The 15,228-nt window shown below is 40.9% G+C and overlaps 1 protein-coding gene across 1 annotated transcript in view; it reads left to right on the forward strand.

Annotated features, from left to right (window-relative positions):
• The window catches only part of SYNE1 (spectrin repeat containing nuclear envelope protein 1), a 456,320-nt gene that overhangs the window by 217,733 nt on the left and 223,359 nt on the right, over positions 1–15,228 (forward strand). The window contains exons 54-62 of the mRNA XM_060168000.1: positions 58–414; positions 4,426–4,562; positions 4,789–4,966; positions 5,828–6,010; positions 9,283–9,426; positions 9,752–9,907; positions 11,368–11,532; positions 13,054–13,226; positions 14,878–15,031. Of these exons, the coding sequence (XP_060023983.1) occupies positions 58–414; positions 4,426–4,562; positions 4,789–4,966; positions 5,828–6,010; positions 9,283–9,426; positions 9,752–9,907; positions 11,368–11,532; positions 13,054–13,226; positions 14,878–15,031 (1,647 nt within the window). The remainder of the gene's footprint in view (positions 1–57; positions 415–4,425; positions 4,563–4,788; positions 4,967–5,827; positions 6,011–9,282; positions 9,427–9,751; positions 9,908–11,367; positions 11,533–13,053; positions 13,227–14,877; positions 15,032–15,228) is intronic.

Consider the following 15,228-nt stretch of genomic DNA (forward strand, 5'->3'; position numbering starts at 1 on the left):
CTTGCAGCCCAAGTGACTCAGAGCCTTCTCGGTTGCCATGGTGATATTCCATTACAGGAGCTGTTGGATTCCAGAGAGATTGGTGCAAGCCGCCTAAGCAGAGTGGAGTCGCTGGCCCCTGCAGTGAAACAGAACACAAGTGCCAGTGGCTGTGAGCTCTTGGACACGGAGATGCAGGCCCTGCGTGCCGACTGGAAGCAGTGGGAAGACAGCGTTTTCCAAACTCAGACTAGCTTGGAGAACCTGGTTAGCCAAATGGCCCTTTCGGAGCAGGAGTTCTCAGGCCAAGTGGCTCAGCTGGAGGAGGCCCTGGGACAGTTCGGTGCCCTCCTGACAAGCTGGGCTCAGCAGTTAGCCCTCCTGGAAGGCAGGAACACAGATCAGGAGCTAGTGGAATGCTGGCAGAAGGGCCGGGTAAGTTGGCTTCCTGTTTTCTGCTTGTGGCTCTGCTCAAATTTTTGTTTGCCGCTCCTTGTTGCTAAAAAATCCTTGCTAACTAAGAACATGCAACGTTCACACTTGGAAAAATAAGTGTTTACCTAACTAAATTTGTAAAGCTGATCTGTTTCCTTTTCTCATAAATCAAACCGTTGTAAAAATACAGACATAAGGGAGAGGGAGTTTTTAGTTACCATAAGCAGCATTTACTGTAAGTGGAAATATTTTACTTTCATTCTTATGGTGTAAGAGTTTGTAATATTGTTGTTCAGCCATTCAGTCTGAAAAAATGGCCTGTGGGCACAGGCATAAATAGACCGAGAGTCATAGCTGTTCTCCTGCCAGGGAATTATCTCTAACAATTAAATGATTGAATTTATAGCTTTGGAAGAAACGTTTGGTAATCTCCTAAAGCACAACTAATAGTTTTCCCCCTGGTTAGCTCTCCTGTGTGGGTTTGACAGCTGTGCTTGAATTAACCCATTAACAGAACTCCTGGTCACACTCACCAGTTGCCTTGTGGACTTTTTTCTTTTTTAAACTAATAGCTGCTCTTTCAGAATGTGAGGAAGGGAAGCATAAAAGGAAGAGTGAAGAATGGGCAGAAGCTTGAAGTCTTCTTTCTTTTACTGTTAAATAGTATCACGGAAAGCCTTTCGATATCTGCAGTTTTATAGTGCTCTGAATCGTGGATGTCCTTAAAAGGAAGTTTAGTATAAACGTCTCTGTTTCTATTTATGTTATGATCTTTTCAAAATAGCTTCAGCCAGTATTGTAGTAAGTCATGTAGTATTTCCAACATTGTCTTGTTTTAAATCAAATATTTGAAATATAGCACACCACAAAATAAAACTTTATAATCATCTCTTTATACTATTTTATTTATAATGTTTCTAGGGTTTTTGTTTGTTTCTTTGTTTTTTCCTGATGCCTTTCCTATCCTTTAGGCTTAAGCCCTAGGATAAAGCACAGAAAACACTTCTGTAAAACAGGGACAAGGAAGTTGGTAATTGTCCCATGTGATCAGTATTATTCACTCCAATATCACAAAAATCATTTATAATGTTTTTAGTTCTTTTTTGCTTCCCTTCCTTTCTCTTCCACTAGTATGAATGAAATTTTTAGAAAAGAAAGATTTGGTTGTGTTTAGATCACATTACTATTCTACCAAGTTTTCATTGATACTATTAGTGAAAATAATAGGTGAATCCTATAAAAAATGCACAGGATAATGCAAAAGTGAATATGGACTTTTAATTGTACTAGTAATTCAAAGCTGACAGCCCTCTGCTTAAATCTACTTCCATATTTGGCTCCAAAGTTCATACTTTTGATGACAGTACTACATTGCCTCCCAATATTCAGATTTTCTTTTCTTTCTAATAATGCTATTTTGGAGATAACATTATGCTGTACATCTTAAACTTATACAGTGCTGTGTGTCAATTATATCTCAATAAAATGGAGAGAAAAAATAAATGAAAAATAAAAACGGAGATAATAAATGTTCTTACCACAAAAAAAGAAATGGTAATTATGTGATGAGATGGAAGTGTGAGCTAATGCCCTGGTGGCAACCATTCTGCAACATATACATGTATCACGTCAACACATTATACACCTTATATTTATCTACAACGTTGTATGTCAATTATATTTCAATAAAGCTAGGAAAACATTTTAATTTAAAAAAAAGAGAGATAATACTTCCATTACATATGAATACATAGGAAAAGTTTTACAAAATAATGGATTTGCCAGGGTTCTTTGGCATTGTTTTGCTGTAAGGCAGGGGTTGTCATTGTTGAAAATCATAATAATAGTCACAAACCTTCACAAGTGTTTACTTTCTCTTCTGCAGTTAAGTGTTGAGACTCAAGAAATCCTTTAAAAAACAAAAATGGACCATCATCTGTAAACTATATTAAATCATGTTGCAAAATATCTTGTTCACTCTGTTTGCAAAACTCATATTTTTTAATATCCACTAGGTTATTAGTGTTAGAAATTTAGCAATTTTATTAACCTGTATAACCTTAAGGAAAAAAATGCATTCTAGGACTTAACTGAAACAGAAGTATATGAGCTGATATGTATAAAATGAAAGACTGCTACAATGCTTTAATCTATGATGAAGTTTAGAAAAAAATGTTTAGTCAAAAGCTTTGGTCAAAAGCTTTGCACTTTTCATATCATCTGATTTATAAATGACCACTTTGAATCTCTGGTTCTTTTTACTTTTTGATATATGGTAAATTTCTTTAGTTGTTATAATGTCCTTCCTTAAATAAATGGTTCAATGTGGTGTAAATTAGTAGTTAGTGTTTGGAGAGAAACTTTCTAGTTATTATTTGTGAATTTTATAGATAAAAATATTTTAGACTCCTCTCCGGCCCAGCCACTAAGCTAAGTAACGAATTTTAAAACCAAGAACAGCATCCCTCCTCTCAGAATCACAGTGTAGGTGGAAAGGCCAACAAACTCAAGACCACTGGGGACTGTGGATTGCGATGAGTGCCAACAAGTTGCTGTGCATCCTCGAAATAAGCCCCTAAGAGGTGGGACAGAGGGCGGAGAATCCTTAGAGGAGCTGTGATTTGAGCTGAGCCTTGAGATGTGATTACATATTGACCAGATGGGTGAGGTGGAAGCACGGCATCAAGATCCACAGTTACTGAAGAACTGAGAAAACACAGAAGAGACAACTAGAGAACAGGATTCACATTCAGAGAACACTGTGCCATTCTAGAGAGTAAATGGGGTCTGTGAGAGCTGAGAAGCAGAAGAAAAGAGATCACTGAACTGATTAAAACAGTTAAGACATAGAATAGACCAGCCCTCGTTTCTCTTGTATGGAATGAGAAGGGAAACGGGCAAGGCCAAGGTGATGCTTAGCTTTCTGATTCAGATCAGTGGGAGAACAGTGATGCCATTTTCTAGGATGAGGGATACCGCACAGACCTACTTTGTTGAGAGGCACGGTTTTCCTGCAGATCTAGGCCAGGCCTTGATAAATATCTCTGAGAATAATAATAGTAACAGCAACAGCTATCTGAGTAGTTACTCAACTTCTTGCCTCTCCTCCTTCATTTTTTTTGTTTTTACCTTGGCGCTACTATTATCCACATAGTCCCACTTAAATAACCTGCTGTCTTTACTAATTAGGCTCCTGGTGTGCCAGGAATTGTGCTAAGTATTTGACGCTGGTGATCTCATTGGCTTCTTGTGACAAGCTATAAGGAGAAAGCTCTGGTTGCAGAGCACTTGTGTAGCTCAGTAGACCGTGGCCCTGATTACAGAGGTGCACTTGTCAAATCCCAACACTTTATTTTGGATTAAGTACTCACAGTACTGTGATTATTCACGTCTCTCTCTCTCATTTGTTAAACTGTGAGCTCCACATGCCAGACATTTAGCAGATACTTGATGACTGTATGAATGAAACTATGAAATGAATAAATTACTAGTTAAATGAGACCTCTGGAATGTAAGAAATTCTTAATATGAAAGTTAGCCCTACAAACTACATAAAACCAGTTGCCTTATGTATTTTTTAATCCCAAATAAGTATTGCTTTTCTTTGAAATGATTTCTCTTCACCTTCACCTCACACCAACAATATTCATACACATCTTCCAATGGCCTAGGCAGACTGGTATTTTTTGTTTTTTTTTTTAAACAATTTAGGCTATTTTTGCTTTTCTTTTTCTTGTCCCACTTTAAGTTACTTGACCACTTGATCATTTGACTACCCGGTCACATTGGATGCTCAAGTGGCCATCCATGCCTTGAACAGGATGCAGATTAGCCGAGCACTGTTCTATGCCTTGGGGAGTCCTGAAAATAGGTCTCATTTCTTTACTGAATCTACTGTGTTGGGTTTTCCCTCACTAATAATTTATTATGTGATTTATGCATGTATAGTATGAGGATGTGGAAATTACCCAGATTAAATGCTTGTTCCTCTGTCTTGTTATTTCCTAATAGGAGATACTGGTTGCTCTACAAAAAGCAGAGCCTCAGACAGAGGATCTCAAGTCTCAGCTGAATGAACTTTGTCGTTTTTCCAGAGACCTGAGTACATACAGCAGAAAAGTTTCTGGCTTGATTAAAGAATATAATTGGTGAGCGTGAACCTTACTGATACTCAAAATATTTTCACACAAATAAGAAGCCAGAGGTTTGTTTATTTTAAGTTGTGAGTTCAGTAATAATATAAATTAATTAATCTTAAATACATTACCAAATGGTGTGAGGACATACTCAGGACTGTTGACTCTGTTGAGCATTATTTTAATCTACTTTATCATTTCTTTTCCTCCCATTAAATGTTTCAAATCATGGTTTTAGTCTTTGTTTGCAAGCATCCAAGGGCTGTCAGAATAAAGAACAGATTTTACAGCAGAGGTTTCGAAGAGCCTTCAAGGATTTCCAGCAGTGGTTGGTTCATGCAAAGATCACTACAGCTAAATGTTTTGATATACCTCAAAATATTAGTGAAGTTTCAGCAAGTCTTCAGAAAATACAGGTGAGAGTGTGATCAATTAATTCTAATAATGGTGATGGGAATTCCCTGGGCGTCTAGTGGTTAGGAGTCCGCGCTTCCACTGGAGGGGGCACGGGTTCAATCCCTGGTCGGGGAGCTAAGATCCCACAAGCCTTGCAGCAAAAAAAAAAAACTATCCAATAATGGTGCTTAAGTGGTTTAAAAAGGTGCCTCTAGGGCTTCCCTGGTGGCGCAGTGGTTGAGAGTCCGCCTGCCGATGCAGGGGACATGGGTTCGTGCCCAGGTCCGGGAAGATCCCACATGCCGTGGAGCGGCTGGGCCCATGAGCCATGGCTGCTGAGCCTGCGCGTCCGGAGCCTGTGCTCTGCAATGGGAAAGGCCACAACAGTGAGAGGCCCACATACCGCAAAAAAATAAAAAAAAAATTAAAATGTGCCTCTAGATCTTTATAAGCATATTAAAGTTTGGCTTAAGAAACTCAGATTTCAGGTAAATCCCTGCTTGAAACAATTGATGTGTATGTGAAAAGAAACTAGTCCATTGATCTAAATGCATGCTATTTTTATATATTAATAGGGATTTAGGAAATAATAAAAGCTCTCTGTGTGTGACAAGCATTGTGATTGAGCATTCTAGGCAGATTTTCTCAGTAATTTTCACAATAACCATATCAGTTACATAAGATTATTATTAGATATGATACATGCATAATACAATAATACATAAAGTATTATTGTACAAATAGGGTAAGAGAACCTTAGTCATTTAATATATACAATCAAAATTGTTTATTTCTTTTCTTTGGTTATGTTGAGAAATAAGTAGTAAATTCAATGGATAAAGCATTTTATTATGCCTAATCTCTTACCTTTTTCTTTATAGGAATTTTTGTCGGAAAGTGAAAATGGACAGCACAAGCTAAACATGATGCTTTCTAAAGGAGAACTTTTGAGTACTCTGTTGACCAAAGAGAAAGCTAGTGACATCCAGGCTAAAATTGCAACTGCAAAAGAAGATTGGAAAAACTTTCATTCAAATCTCCACCAGAAAGTATCTGCCCTAGAGGTATACTATAGCCAACCACGTGGATGTGTTCCGTGCTGTTTGTTGTAGTTGTTGCCATTGTAGTTACAATACAGCGTATTGTATTCAATACCTCCAAATACCCTTGTTAATGATTTTGGTCATCCCTCTCTGAATATTAATAGATAACTGAATGACTCTAAAAAACAGCTCAGTGTTGCAGTGTGAACCTCACTGAGGAATTTGATAGCTTCTTGCGTGGTGGGGGCAGTTATCACAGGCTTGCCCATGCACCATCCCACCAGGAACAACTGATCTTACTTTTAGGCAATATCACTTATTTTTTCATTTGAAATCCCTCAATTTAAGAAGTTGTCCTAAGAGAATTGAACAGAAATATCCACGTAAGGCAATGCTATGGCTGAGATGGTGTAACTAATGCACATATCAGGTAGTAGGCTTTTGGAGCTCAGTATGCAAAGAGACAATGGTTATTTTATTTTATGCAGAGACAACGTAAATTGAATTTATTATAATCATAACATAATTTCTGCCACAGTGCAATTATATTTTTCTTGTGATCATCTGTTTTGTGTGCCAACTCTTCTCTTAGAGTAAAATTGTGAGGCACGGAGAGTATTCTTTTCCCTTTTAAAACAACACTTCCTAGCAGAATAGAGCCTTAATTTAATTATGGCCATAATTAATGCAGGCCATAATTGAATGTGCAGGGCCAGGGTGTCATGAGTGTCAACTATGAATGGGGGACTTTGAGGGGTTTGACATTCACGTAAGATTTTGTGGGAAAAGCAACAAAGATAAGACCGGGGTTGACGATTAGGACCCGAGAGTGGGATGTCTTGCATACTAAGCAATTTGACCTTGACTCTTGGCCAGAATTCCTTATCTGAACCCCAGAACAGGATTTATTTTCTCAATTTTCACAAGGTTGGAACATAACCCATACCATTCTAGGTACATATAAGAGAGATTAATTCATTACATACAGTGGATACTTTAGGATACTAGGGCTTAATGCTAGGGTTGAGAAAGGCTGAGTGAGGAACCTACTGATCTTTAAGCTGGAGATAAACATGTCAACTCTCTGGCTCCAGTGTAGACCAGAATGGCGAATAATAAGTAGCCGGAAAACCAGGGAAAGCTTTTCATAATGGTCCAGATGAGAGAGAGACAAGAGCCTGAATTCAAGAAATGATAAGGGATGGAGCTTTATCTCTAAAAGAAAACATAACAGGATTTGGCAAAGAATTCAATGAGGGGCCCAGGGAAGGAGAAATTAAGTTTAAGTCTTTGGTTTCTAGTTCAGAAGATGGCATGAATGGTGATGCCATGAACTGAGACATGAATATGACAGAAAAAGTAGTTTGGGAAGGGATAGAAAAGTTAATTCAATATAATATATGTTAAATTTTATGGGCCTGCAATATACTCAGCAGGTAATGGCCAGGAAAGTAGCAGTGAAGGTGAGTTCAAAGTTCAAGAGAGAGGGTAGAGCTGTCAAAACAGTGAGTGAATATTTACCAGTCACTGTTGAAGACACTTAACATACATTAATGTGTTTAATCCTCATAACCATTCTCTGAGGTAGAGACTCTCTTATTTCTATTTTATGGTTGAGGAAATTAAGGCAAAAGGTGCTTAAATAATCTACCAAGTTCTCACAGCTAGTAAGTGTTGAAGCCAAGGTGTAGACCCAGGCACTCTGACCTGAAGTGTTGTATGAATACAGTTCTGTAAATGGAAGGCTTTAAGGCTTTGTAGGTGGTCACTGAAGCCATTGGAGAAATAACAGGAAGATTATGCAGAGGGAACATTTGGTGGGAGGCCTATGCACCCCAAGGATAGGAAGCATATGAGGAGCATTAGGAATTGCTTGACTTAGTATCAAGCTGTCTTTATTCCTGTGCCCCAGGCCCCTTGCTCAGGCCCTCTGACTTCACTCCTTGGATGAGGAACCCAAACTTTTTACATGAGATCTCTGAGCCCCTACTGCTCAGTCCCGTGCCTTTGTAGCACTAATTCCTGATCATGGTCCCCAGTTTTTCCTTTAGTGGCCCCATGAGACTCCAGTGGCAGGAAAATGGAAACACCTTGAATTTATAAATTTATTTAATTATTCAACAAATATTTGTTGAACGTCTTCCATTTGCCAAGGACTGTTGCAAGCTCTGGAGATACAGCAAAGAATAAAACAGAATAGAACTCCCGCCCTCATGAAGCTTAAATTTTAGTAGAATACTCCAGGAGTTATCCTGGTATCTTACATTTGTGAAGCACTTTTAATTTTCCAAAGCATTCCCAGCTACCATCTCCCTAAGAGGGGACTATGGCAGCATGACTGTCCCCACATTGTAGACACCGGGTCGGATACGTATGGAACCTTGAGCCATTCTCCCAGGCTCCTGCAGTTCTTGCCACATAGATTTTTAAGCTAACCTTTGTGGATTTGCTCTTTGACAATTCTACGCAAAGCTCTGATTTAAATTTAAATTTAAAATCCTTTAGCGGGTTCACATGGTAACATAAATTTCAAATTCACTTCAGTCTAGCGTTTTTATAAATAATAGGGTGTAGATATAAACACCTTGGCTAAGGTGAAATGGTACCATATAAAACTTTATCAAATACATGTGATGGCTACAAATTATCAGTGAAAATGGTGACAGCATTCTTATGTAGCGGACACACAATACTGTTTCTTGTTTCTTGTATCTTTATAAATCAGAATAAGCAAATTGTTTATTAAAAACATAATAAGCATATCAACCATATGCTATTTCTTGTTTCACCATTAATCAAAATCAACAAAATGTTTGTGAGGACTTATTTATATTCCTGCAAGGTGACCACCATGATGTGTCCCAGGAAGTGTCAGACACAGCCCTCCCCTCATGGAGTTTGTAATCTACTTGCAGGCAGGCTCGCTGGCATGAGATGAAAACTCACAATCCAGCCCAGTCCATGATAAAGGATGCAGTGACTGGTGTAAACAACAAATGTGACAGAGGCTGAGAAGGGGGCGTGTATGAACTCTGAGGTGGGCTGGATAATGAGGGAAACATTCATTTATTAAAAAGTAGAACTTAAAAACCTCTAAAGGGTTGTTCACAAATTAGCATGGTACCAAGGTGAAGGATAGAAAGTTCCAGACACTGGGGACAGGAAAAGAAGGGGAGATGGGTGGGGAGGTCAGGTTGGGGTGGGCTTTGAATGCCAAGTGAAGACTCTGGACTTGCTATTAACGTTTGTTTTTGTTTTTTTTTTGGTCCCTAACACTATCCAAAACCTCATAGAATCTGAAGATCCAGATGAAGGACTTTGAAGTCAGTGCTGAGCCTGTACAGGACTGGCTGAGTAAAACCGAGAAGATGGTGCATGAAAGCAGCAATCGCCTGTACGATCTGCCGGCCAAGAGGCGGGAACAGCAGAAGCTGCAGGTGATCAGCCCCTCAGCCCGCCTGGCCCGCCCCCAGCTACCATGCATTCAGATCAGAGGCACGCGAGCGCCCTGGAGTTAGATTTTGCCGTCCTGAGCTAGAGTGCACCCGTCCCCAATGTCAGATGTCCTGTTTTCCGGCTATCCTTTGAGGTGTGCTTTGTCCCGTCCTGTAGTCCACGCTGTGCGTAGCTTGGAAATAATACCGCGCCTTCGGGGCACACCTATCACTCGCCCGTGTTTGCTTCCTCGGTCTCGGGGCCGAAGCTTTGTCTGCGATGAGCTCTTCCCCAGCCTCTTAATAGCGACTTGCTTGTGCTTTTCAGTCTGTCCTTGAGGAAATAAACTGCTACGAGCCTCAGCTCCACAGGCTGAAAGAGAAAGCTCAGCAGCTGTGGGAGGGCCACGCGGCCAGCAGGAGCTTTACGCACCGAGCGTCACAGCTGTCTTCTCAGTATCTAGCTCTAAGCAATTTCACAAAGGTAACGCCTGCCGCGTGCTGTGTGTGAGCGTGGGGCGCCGGGGCAGGGCCGAGGCGTGTAAGTGCTCTCCCTAGCCTTGCAAGCCCAGCCAGACATTTGTGCTGCATCATCTCAACATGCTTGTCTGAAAAGAGCAAAGGAGGTTTCAAACATCGAAGAGACTTCCCATCTCTATGATTGCACAAAATATTCCCTTTAATCCTGAAGAGGTATGTTCCCCAGAGCTTTTATCTGGAAGACTCAAAGCATAAACATAAGGCAGAATTCAGAGTATTGTGTCTAAAGATACGCAGATTAAATTACTTTAGGAAAACAGGAATTCAGGGCAGTTTAAATTTACTTCGTGGACTACATAGAGTGAGTGGGGGATCATTTTTTCCATTTGTCTCAGTTCTGTATATTCATTACATAGTAGTCAAAGATGTATTGATTGAGAGTTTCAGCTCAGATTCTAGAGCAGCGCTCAGAATTGACAATGATTCCTATAACTGATTAAAGCGCTTTTCTAACAGCTTAGAAAAAAAGTAAATGGGATCCCACAGCGACCTCACTTAGAGCATTCAGCAGACCCATTGTGACGTTTGTAGGGCGGCCTGCCCTGAGCTTTATGGCCTTGTAACGTTTGTTCCCTATATTTCCCTTTTGTATTGCAGATCTGAGAATGTAGGGAACCTGCTGTAACTTGGCTTTGCCTGTTTTAGTGTGGGCTCACTCCTGGCCTGCTGTTTTCATCCCCAATAAAACATCCTTGAGACAGCCAAAGAGTATAGGCGCTGGAGTAAAAGAGTCTGTGTTTACACCAACGTTTTTTACTTTTTTTGTCTTTAGAAAATCTGTCACATATCTGAAATTAGAATAAATTAAGGCCATCTTTCTATTCCTTTGTATTTATTTAGATACCAAAAAATCAACAGGTACTCAAAGGCTTTAAGAGCTGACAATTCATAAAATCTTCACTGTTGGATAGAAGCTTTAATAACTAAAACCACATTTACGGTCCCAATTTAGGGATATTACAGAATCTCAGACAATTGTTTTTTTAGAACTGGCTACAATGTAGGTCCTGTGGGTATGTGGTGTCAGTTGAGCCAAACGTGATCATGTGAGAGCAGAAGCAACTTCAGTGGGCCTCCCAGACAAGGTGTGAGGAAGACATTAATGAAATTTCTGAAAAATATCCCAATTGTCGTAAAGAAGAGTAGCGAGTAAGCTGAGGGACACTAAACTGTCATTGTAATCTTTCTGCTTCTTGACCCAATTATTCTCATATTTTTACTCTTCTTAGAAAGCTATTTCACATCTCATAGATTCATACAGCCTTGCGTCGTATCTGTGAGCCTATGGACCTATGGCTGATGGCAGTTATTTGGAACAAAGGGTTAGCTTTACAATCTGAGTAGCTTCAGGGTGTGGAGTCTCTGTGGAAGGGACCGCTGGAAAACGATTTCTGTCATTTCCAGGAGAAAGTGTCAAGACTGGACAGAATTGTTGCAGAACACAATCAGTTCTCCCTCGGGATTAAAGACCTGCAGGACTGGATGACAGATGCGGTCCACATGCTGGACTCCTACTGCCACCCGACCTCTGACAAGAGCGTGCTGGACAGCAGGGTGCTCAAGCTTGAGGTGTGCCTTTTACCAGAAATGTCTCTCATTTACAGAATTTGTTTTTCTCAAAAGTTCTCGAGTCTCTGTCTGATATGATAATGTCACACTGTGTCCATGAGAAATCCAAGAATGCTCCATGGATATGATCCTGTTTGCATAGGGAGGCTTTGCCTAAGCACTCCTGAATCGATTGAGCTCAGATATACTCAGTCATAAATACTTTACAAAAATTAAAATAAAATAAGGAAATTTCCTGGCAGTCCAGTGGTTAGGACTCTGTGCTTTCACTGCTGAGGGCGTGGGTTCAATCCCTGGTTGGGAGAATAAGGTCCTGCAAGCCGCATGGCGTGGCCAAAAAAAAATAAAATTTTTAAAAAAAACATTTTTAATAAAAAATAACAACCCCAAAATGCTTACTTGCTTGATATAGCCAGTTAAGAGGCTAGTTTCAAATTACATCACAGGCACATTTATTCTGAGAAATCTTTGGTTGAAACATTTTATTGGGCAAAACCTTTCCCATCTTGTTCAACTCACTTGCCTGCCTGTCTCAGTTAGTCCGTTCTTCTCCCATCACAAGATATTAGTTCTGTGTTAGTTTACGTTTGTGATAAAGCAATCATTCTGCATTCATTCACCTGTCATTTATACACTGGGTGTCTTCTGGGAGACTGGCATTGTGCCTTGATACCAAAGATTCAAAAATGAATAAAATATGGTCATTGCCCTCAAGGATTTCATTGTCTGAGGCTGGAGGCTGAAACACAGAAGACAGTAATAATAATTACGGTGCTATGGACACACAGAGGAGTGGAGCTGGGCAAGGGGCATCGGGTTGAGAGTTGAGGCAGGTTTCTCAGAAAGCCTGATACCTCAGCGGAGATTTCAGAGTGGGACCAAAAGAGCAAAAGCTGAAGAAAGCCGACAGCATGCTATGTGAGTCGTTACTAGCTCTTTCCTGCTGCAGCAGAAGCCGATGGCCATGACTGGCCGAAACTGAATCTGGAGAGGTTGCAAGGTCCAGATGAGAGAGAGAGATGAAACTTTACCTTTCAGGTGATAAACACCAGTTTTATAACTTTGAATTCAAAGATCCTTCTTATATAGAAAAAGAAGAGTGCTTGTGAAGAACTTGAAATATATAAATTAATATATAATATGAATTAAGCTATTTCTTTCAGTTTGTTGTGTGAGAGACCTTAACCTTTATAGAGCTCTTCATCCAGTGACCTTTGAGAATTCAGGAATCCTATAGTCATCTATTTTTCTCTTATTAACAAACAGTAAAATGAAACTTCAGTGGAAATTAGGGATTATTCAGAGAATAATAATGACCTGAAAGGCCAAGGCCACTCAGGCTGGTGCCTGGTTACTAGCACCACCAGCAAGTGACTCTCCCGTCCTCCGCCTGGTAAGCCTGAGAGCACCGGGGCTCAACCCAACTGCAGATCATCTGCTATCCACAGGGACTCTGAAATATTTAAAGCTAGAAATGTTAAATAAGCAAATGACAAAGGACTTCTGTACCTGCTTTTACAGGCTCTATTATCAGTGAAACAGGAAAAAGAGATCCAGATGAAAATGATAGTGACCAGAGGGGAGTCTGTCCTTCAGAATACGTCTCCGGAAGGCATTCCTGCCGTTCAGCAGCAGGTGCAGAGTGTGAAGGATATGTGGGCGTCCCTTTTGTCTGCAGTGATTCGTTGTAAAAGGTTAGTGAAGCTGAAAGGCTGCTGGGAAGTCATTGCTAAAAGATCTACAGGGAAGCAGCCGAATAGCACAGGGAGATCAGCTCGGGGCTTTGTGACCGCCTGGAGGGGTGGGATAGGGAGGGTGGGAGGGAGGGAGATGCAAGAGGGAAGAGATATGGGAACACATGTATATGTATAACTGATTCACTTTGTTATAAAGCAGAAACTAACACACCATTGTAAAGCAATTATACCCCACTAAAGATGATAAAAAAAAAAAAAAAAGATCTACAGGATAGCTCAGTAACAGACTGTCCCGGGGTTCTCCCTTTCTCTCTCTCTGCCCCCGGGCCCCAATCTCTTTCTCTCTCTCTATTGCCCTGCTCCGTTATTTTTGCCTCCCTTTCTTCCTTCCTGCTTCCCTCCCTCCTTCCTTCCTTTTCTCTTTTCTTCTTGGAACAAAAGAAACTGGCAGGTGCGATCTTTCATTTAGGTTGAGCTGCAGTCCTATGTGTGTGTTTTCATATAACTACATGTTTCTTAGTGTTGATGTTCACTGCTTAAAAAGTCAAAGATAAATACATGTTTAATCATGTGAAGATATATTAGTTAAAACCAATCAGTTTACTTGGGAAGTAGCCCCAGAAAATACCAGTAGGTGGTGGGAACAACACGTGAGAGAGGGAGGGCAGCCAGTAACATGGGCAGCTGGAGCTTACTCCCAGCTGGGAGCCAGTGTAGATAGAGCGTGTCTGGGAATTACCCATGGAGAGCAGGGGAGCTGGAATGTTTGTAAACAAACTGCCATGAGTCAGGCAGGCAGTCGAGGCATTTCTTGCCTACAGTGCCCTCAAGCTGAGAGGGCACCAGGGACCAAAGGATATCCTCGGGCCAAGAGGGCAAGGAGTTGGCCTTTGGAGGACCGGTTGGCAGCGTCGTGCAGGGGTCTGGTCGGGGGGTGGGTGGAGCGCAGAGTGTCTGCTACAGAAGGGTTCAAGCCTGTTAGTAAAGTTAGACTCAAATGATGAAAGGAGTTAAACATGTAACATCTGTATTGAGAGAAGGAAGTGCTTAATTGATCAGTAAGAGAAATCATCAGGTTTTAATAATTAGACCAATTCAGGAAATGTTAGCCTATATCATTTGTGATTTTCTGATTTTTAAATCTCATGCAAGATAGTGACTATGCTTGTTCTTGTTCGGTTCTTCCTTCCTTCTTTTATGACTTTTTTTTTCTCTCCTCTGGATGTCCTACTCAACTTCATGGAGTTAAATATTGCTTCTCTTTCTGCCCTGAGTCTTGGCTCCGAAAAGCCTCGCTCAGGGCATCTCTCCTGGTTTTGTCTTCAGGCCTCTCCCAGTGTCTTGTGTGACCTGGTTCCCCGACTATATATATATATAAAACCTGACTCCAGGTTTTATATCCAGTCCCTCTTCTCCACCCGTTGGCCTGGACTTCACTGACCCTTGCTTCTCAAGGCTGTGCTTGCCAGGGACCCAGGCTCGGAATTGATAAGCCACAGCCATTCAGCCCCTCTCAAGCCTGCCCCCGTCCTTATCTGTGGGCTTCCTGCTGGGGGAGTAGACAGAACCAACACAGTGATAGAGGTCAGACAGATTGAATGTACATGGCTTCTCAGTGTAGATTACTGTCCTTTCAATTACCTTTCAGTCAACTTGAAGGAGCTCTTTCTAAGTGGACAAGTTATCAGGACGATGTTCGACAGTTTTCCAGCTGGATGGACAGTGTGGAGGCCAGCCTAAACGAGTCCGAAAGGCAGTATGCAGAAGTGCGGGAGAAAACAGCCGCTCTCGGCAAAGTCAAGGTGGGACCTGGATTTCAGATTCCATTTCTTTTCTGACAGGTGCTTCAGAATTGCCATAATTGTACAGAAACGTGCTCACCTGAATCCTAGGGCTGACCACATAGGCAAACTCTATTTGAGGGCTTTACTATAATTTCTAATGGCTTCTCGACCCAAACTTTTGTTTGTGGCTATTTTGTTAGTGAGTGAAAATGTCC

Source organism: Lagenorhynchus albirostris, chromosome 12 (genome assembly GCF_949774975.1).
Source record: "Lagenorhynchus albirostris chromosome 12, mLagAlb1.1, whole genome shotgun sequence".
In the NCBI taxonomy this organism is placed as follows: Eukaryota; Metazoa; Chordata; class Mammalia; order Artiodactyla; family Delphinidae; genus Lagenorhynchus; species Lagenorhynchus albirostris.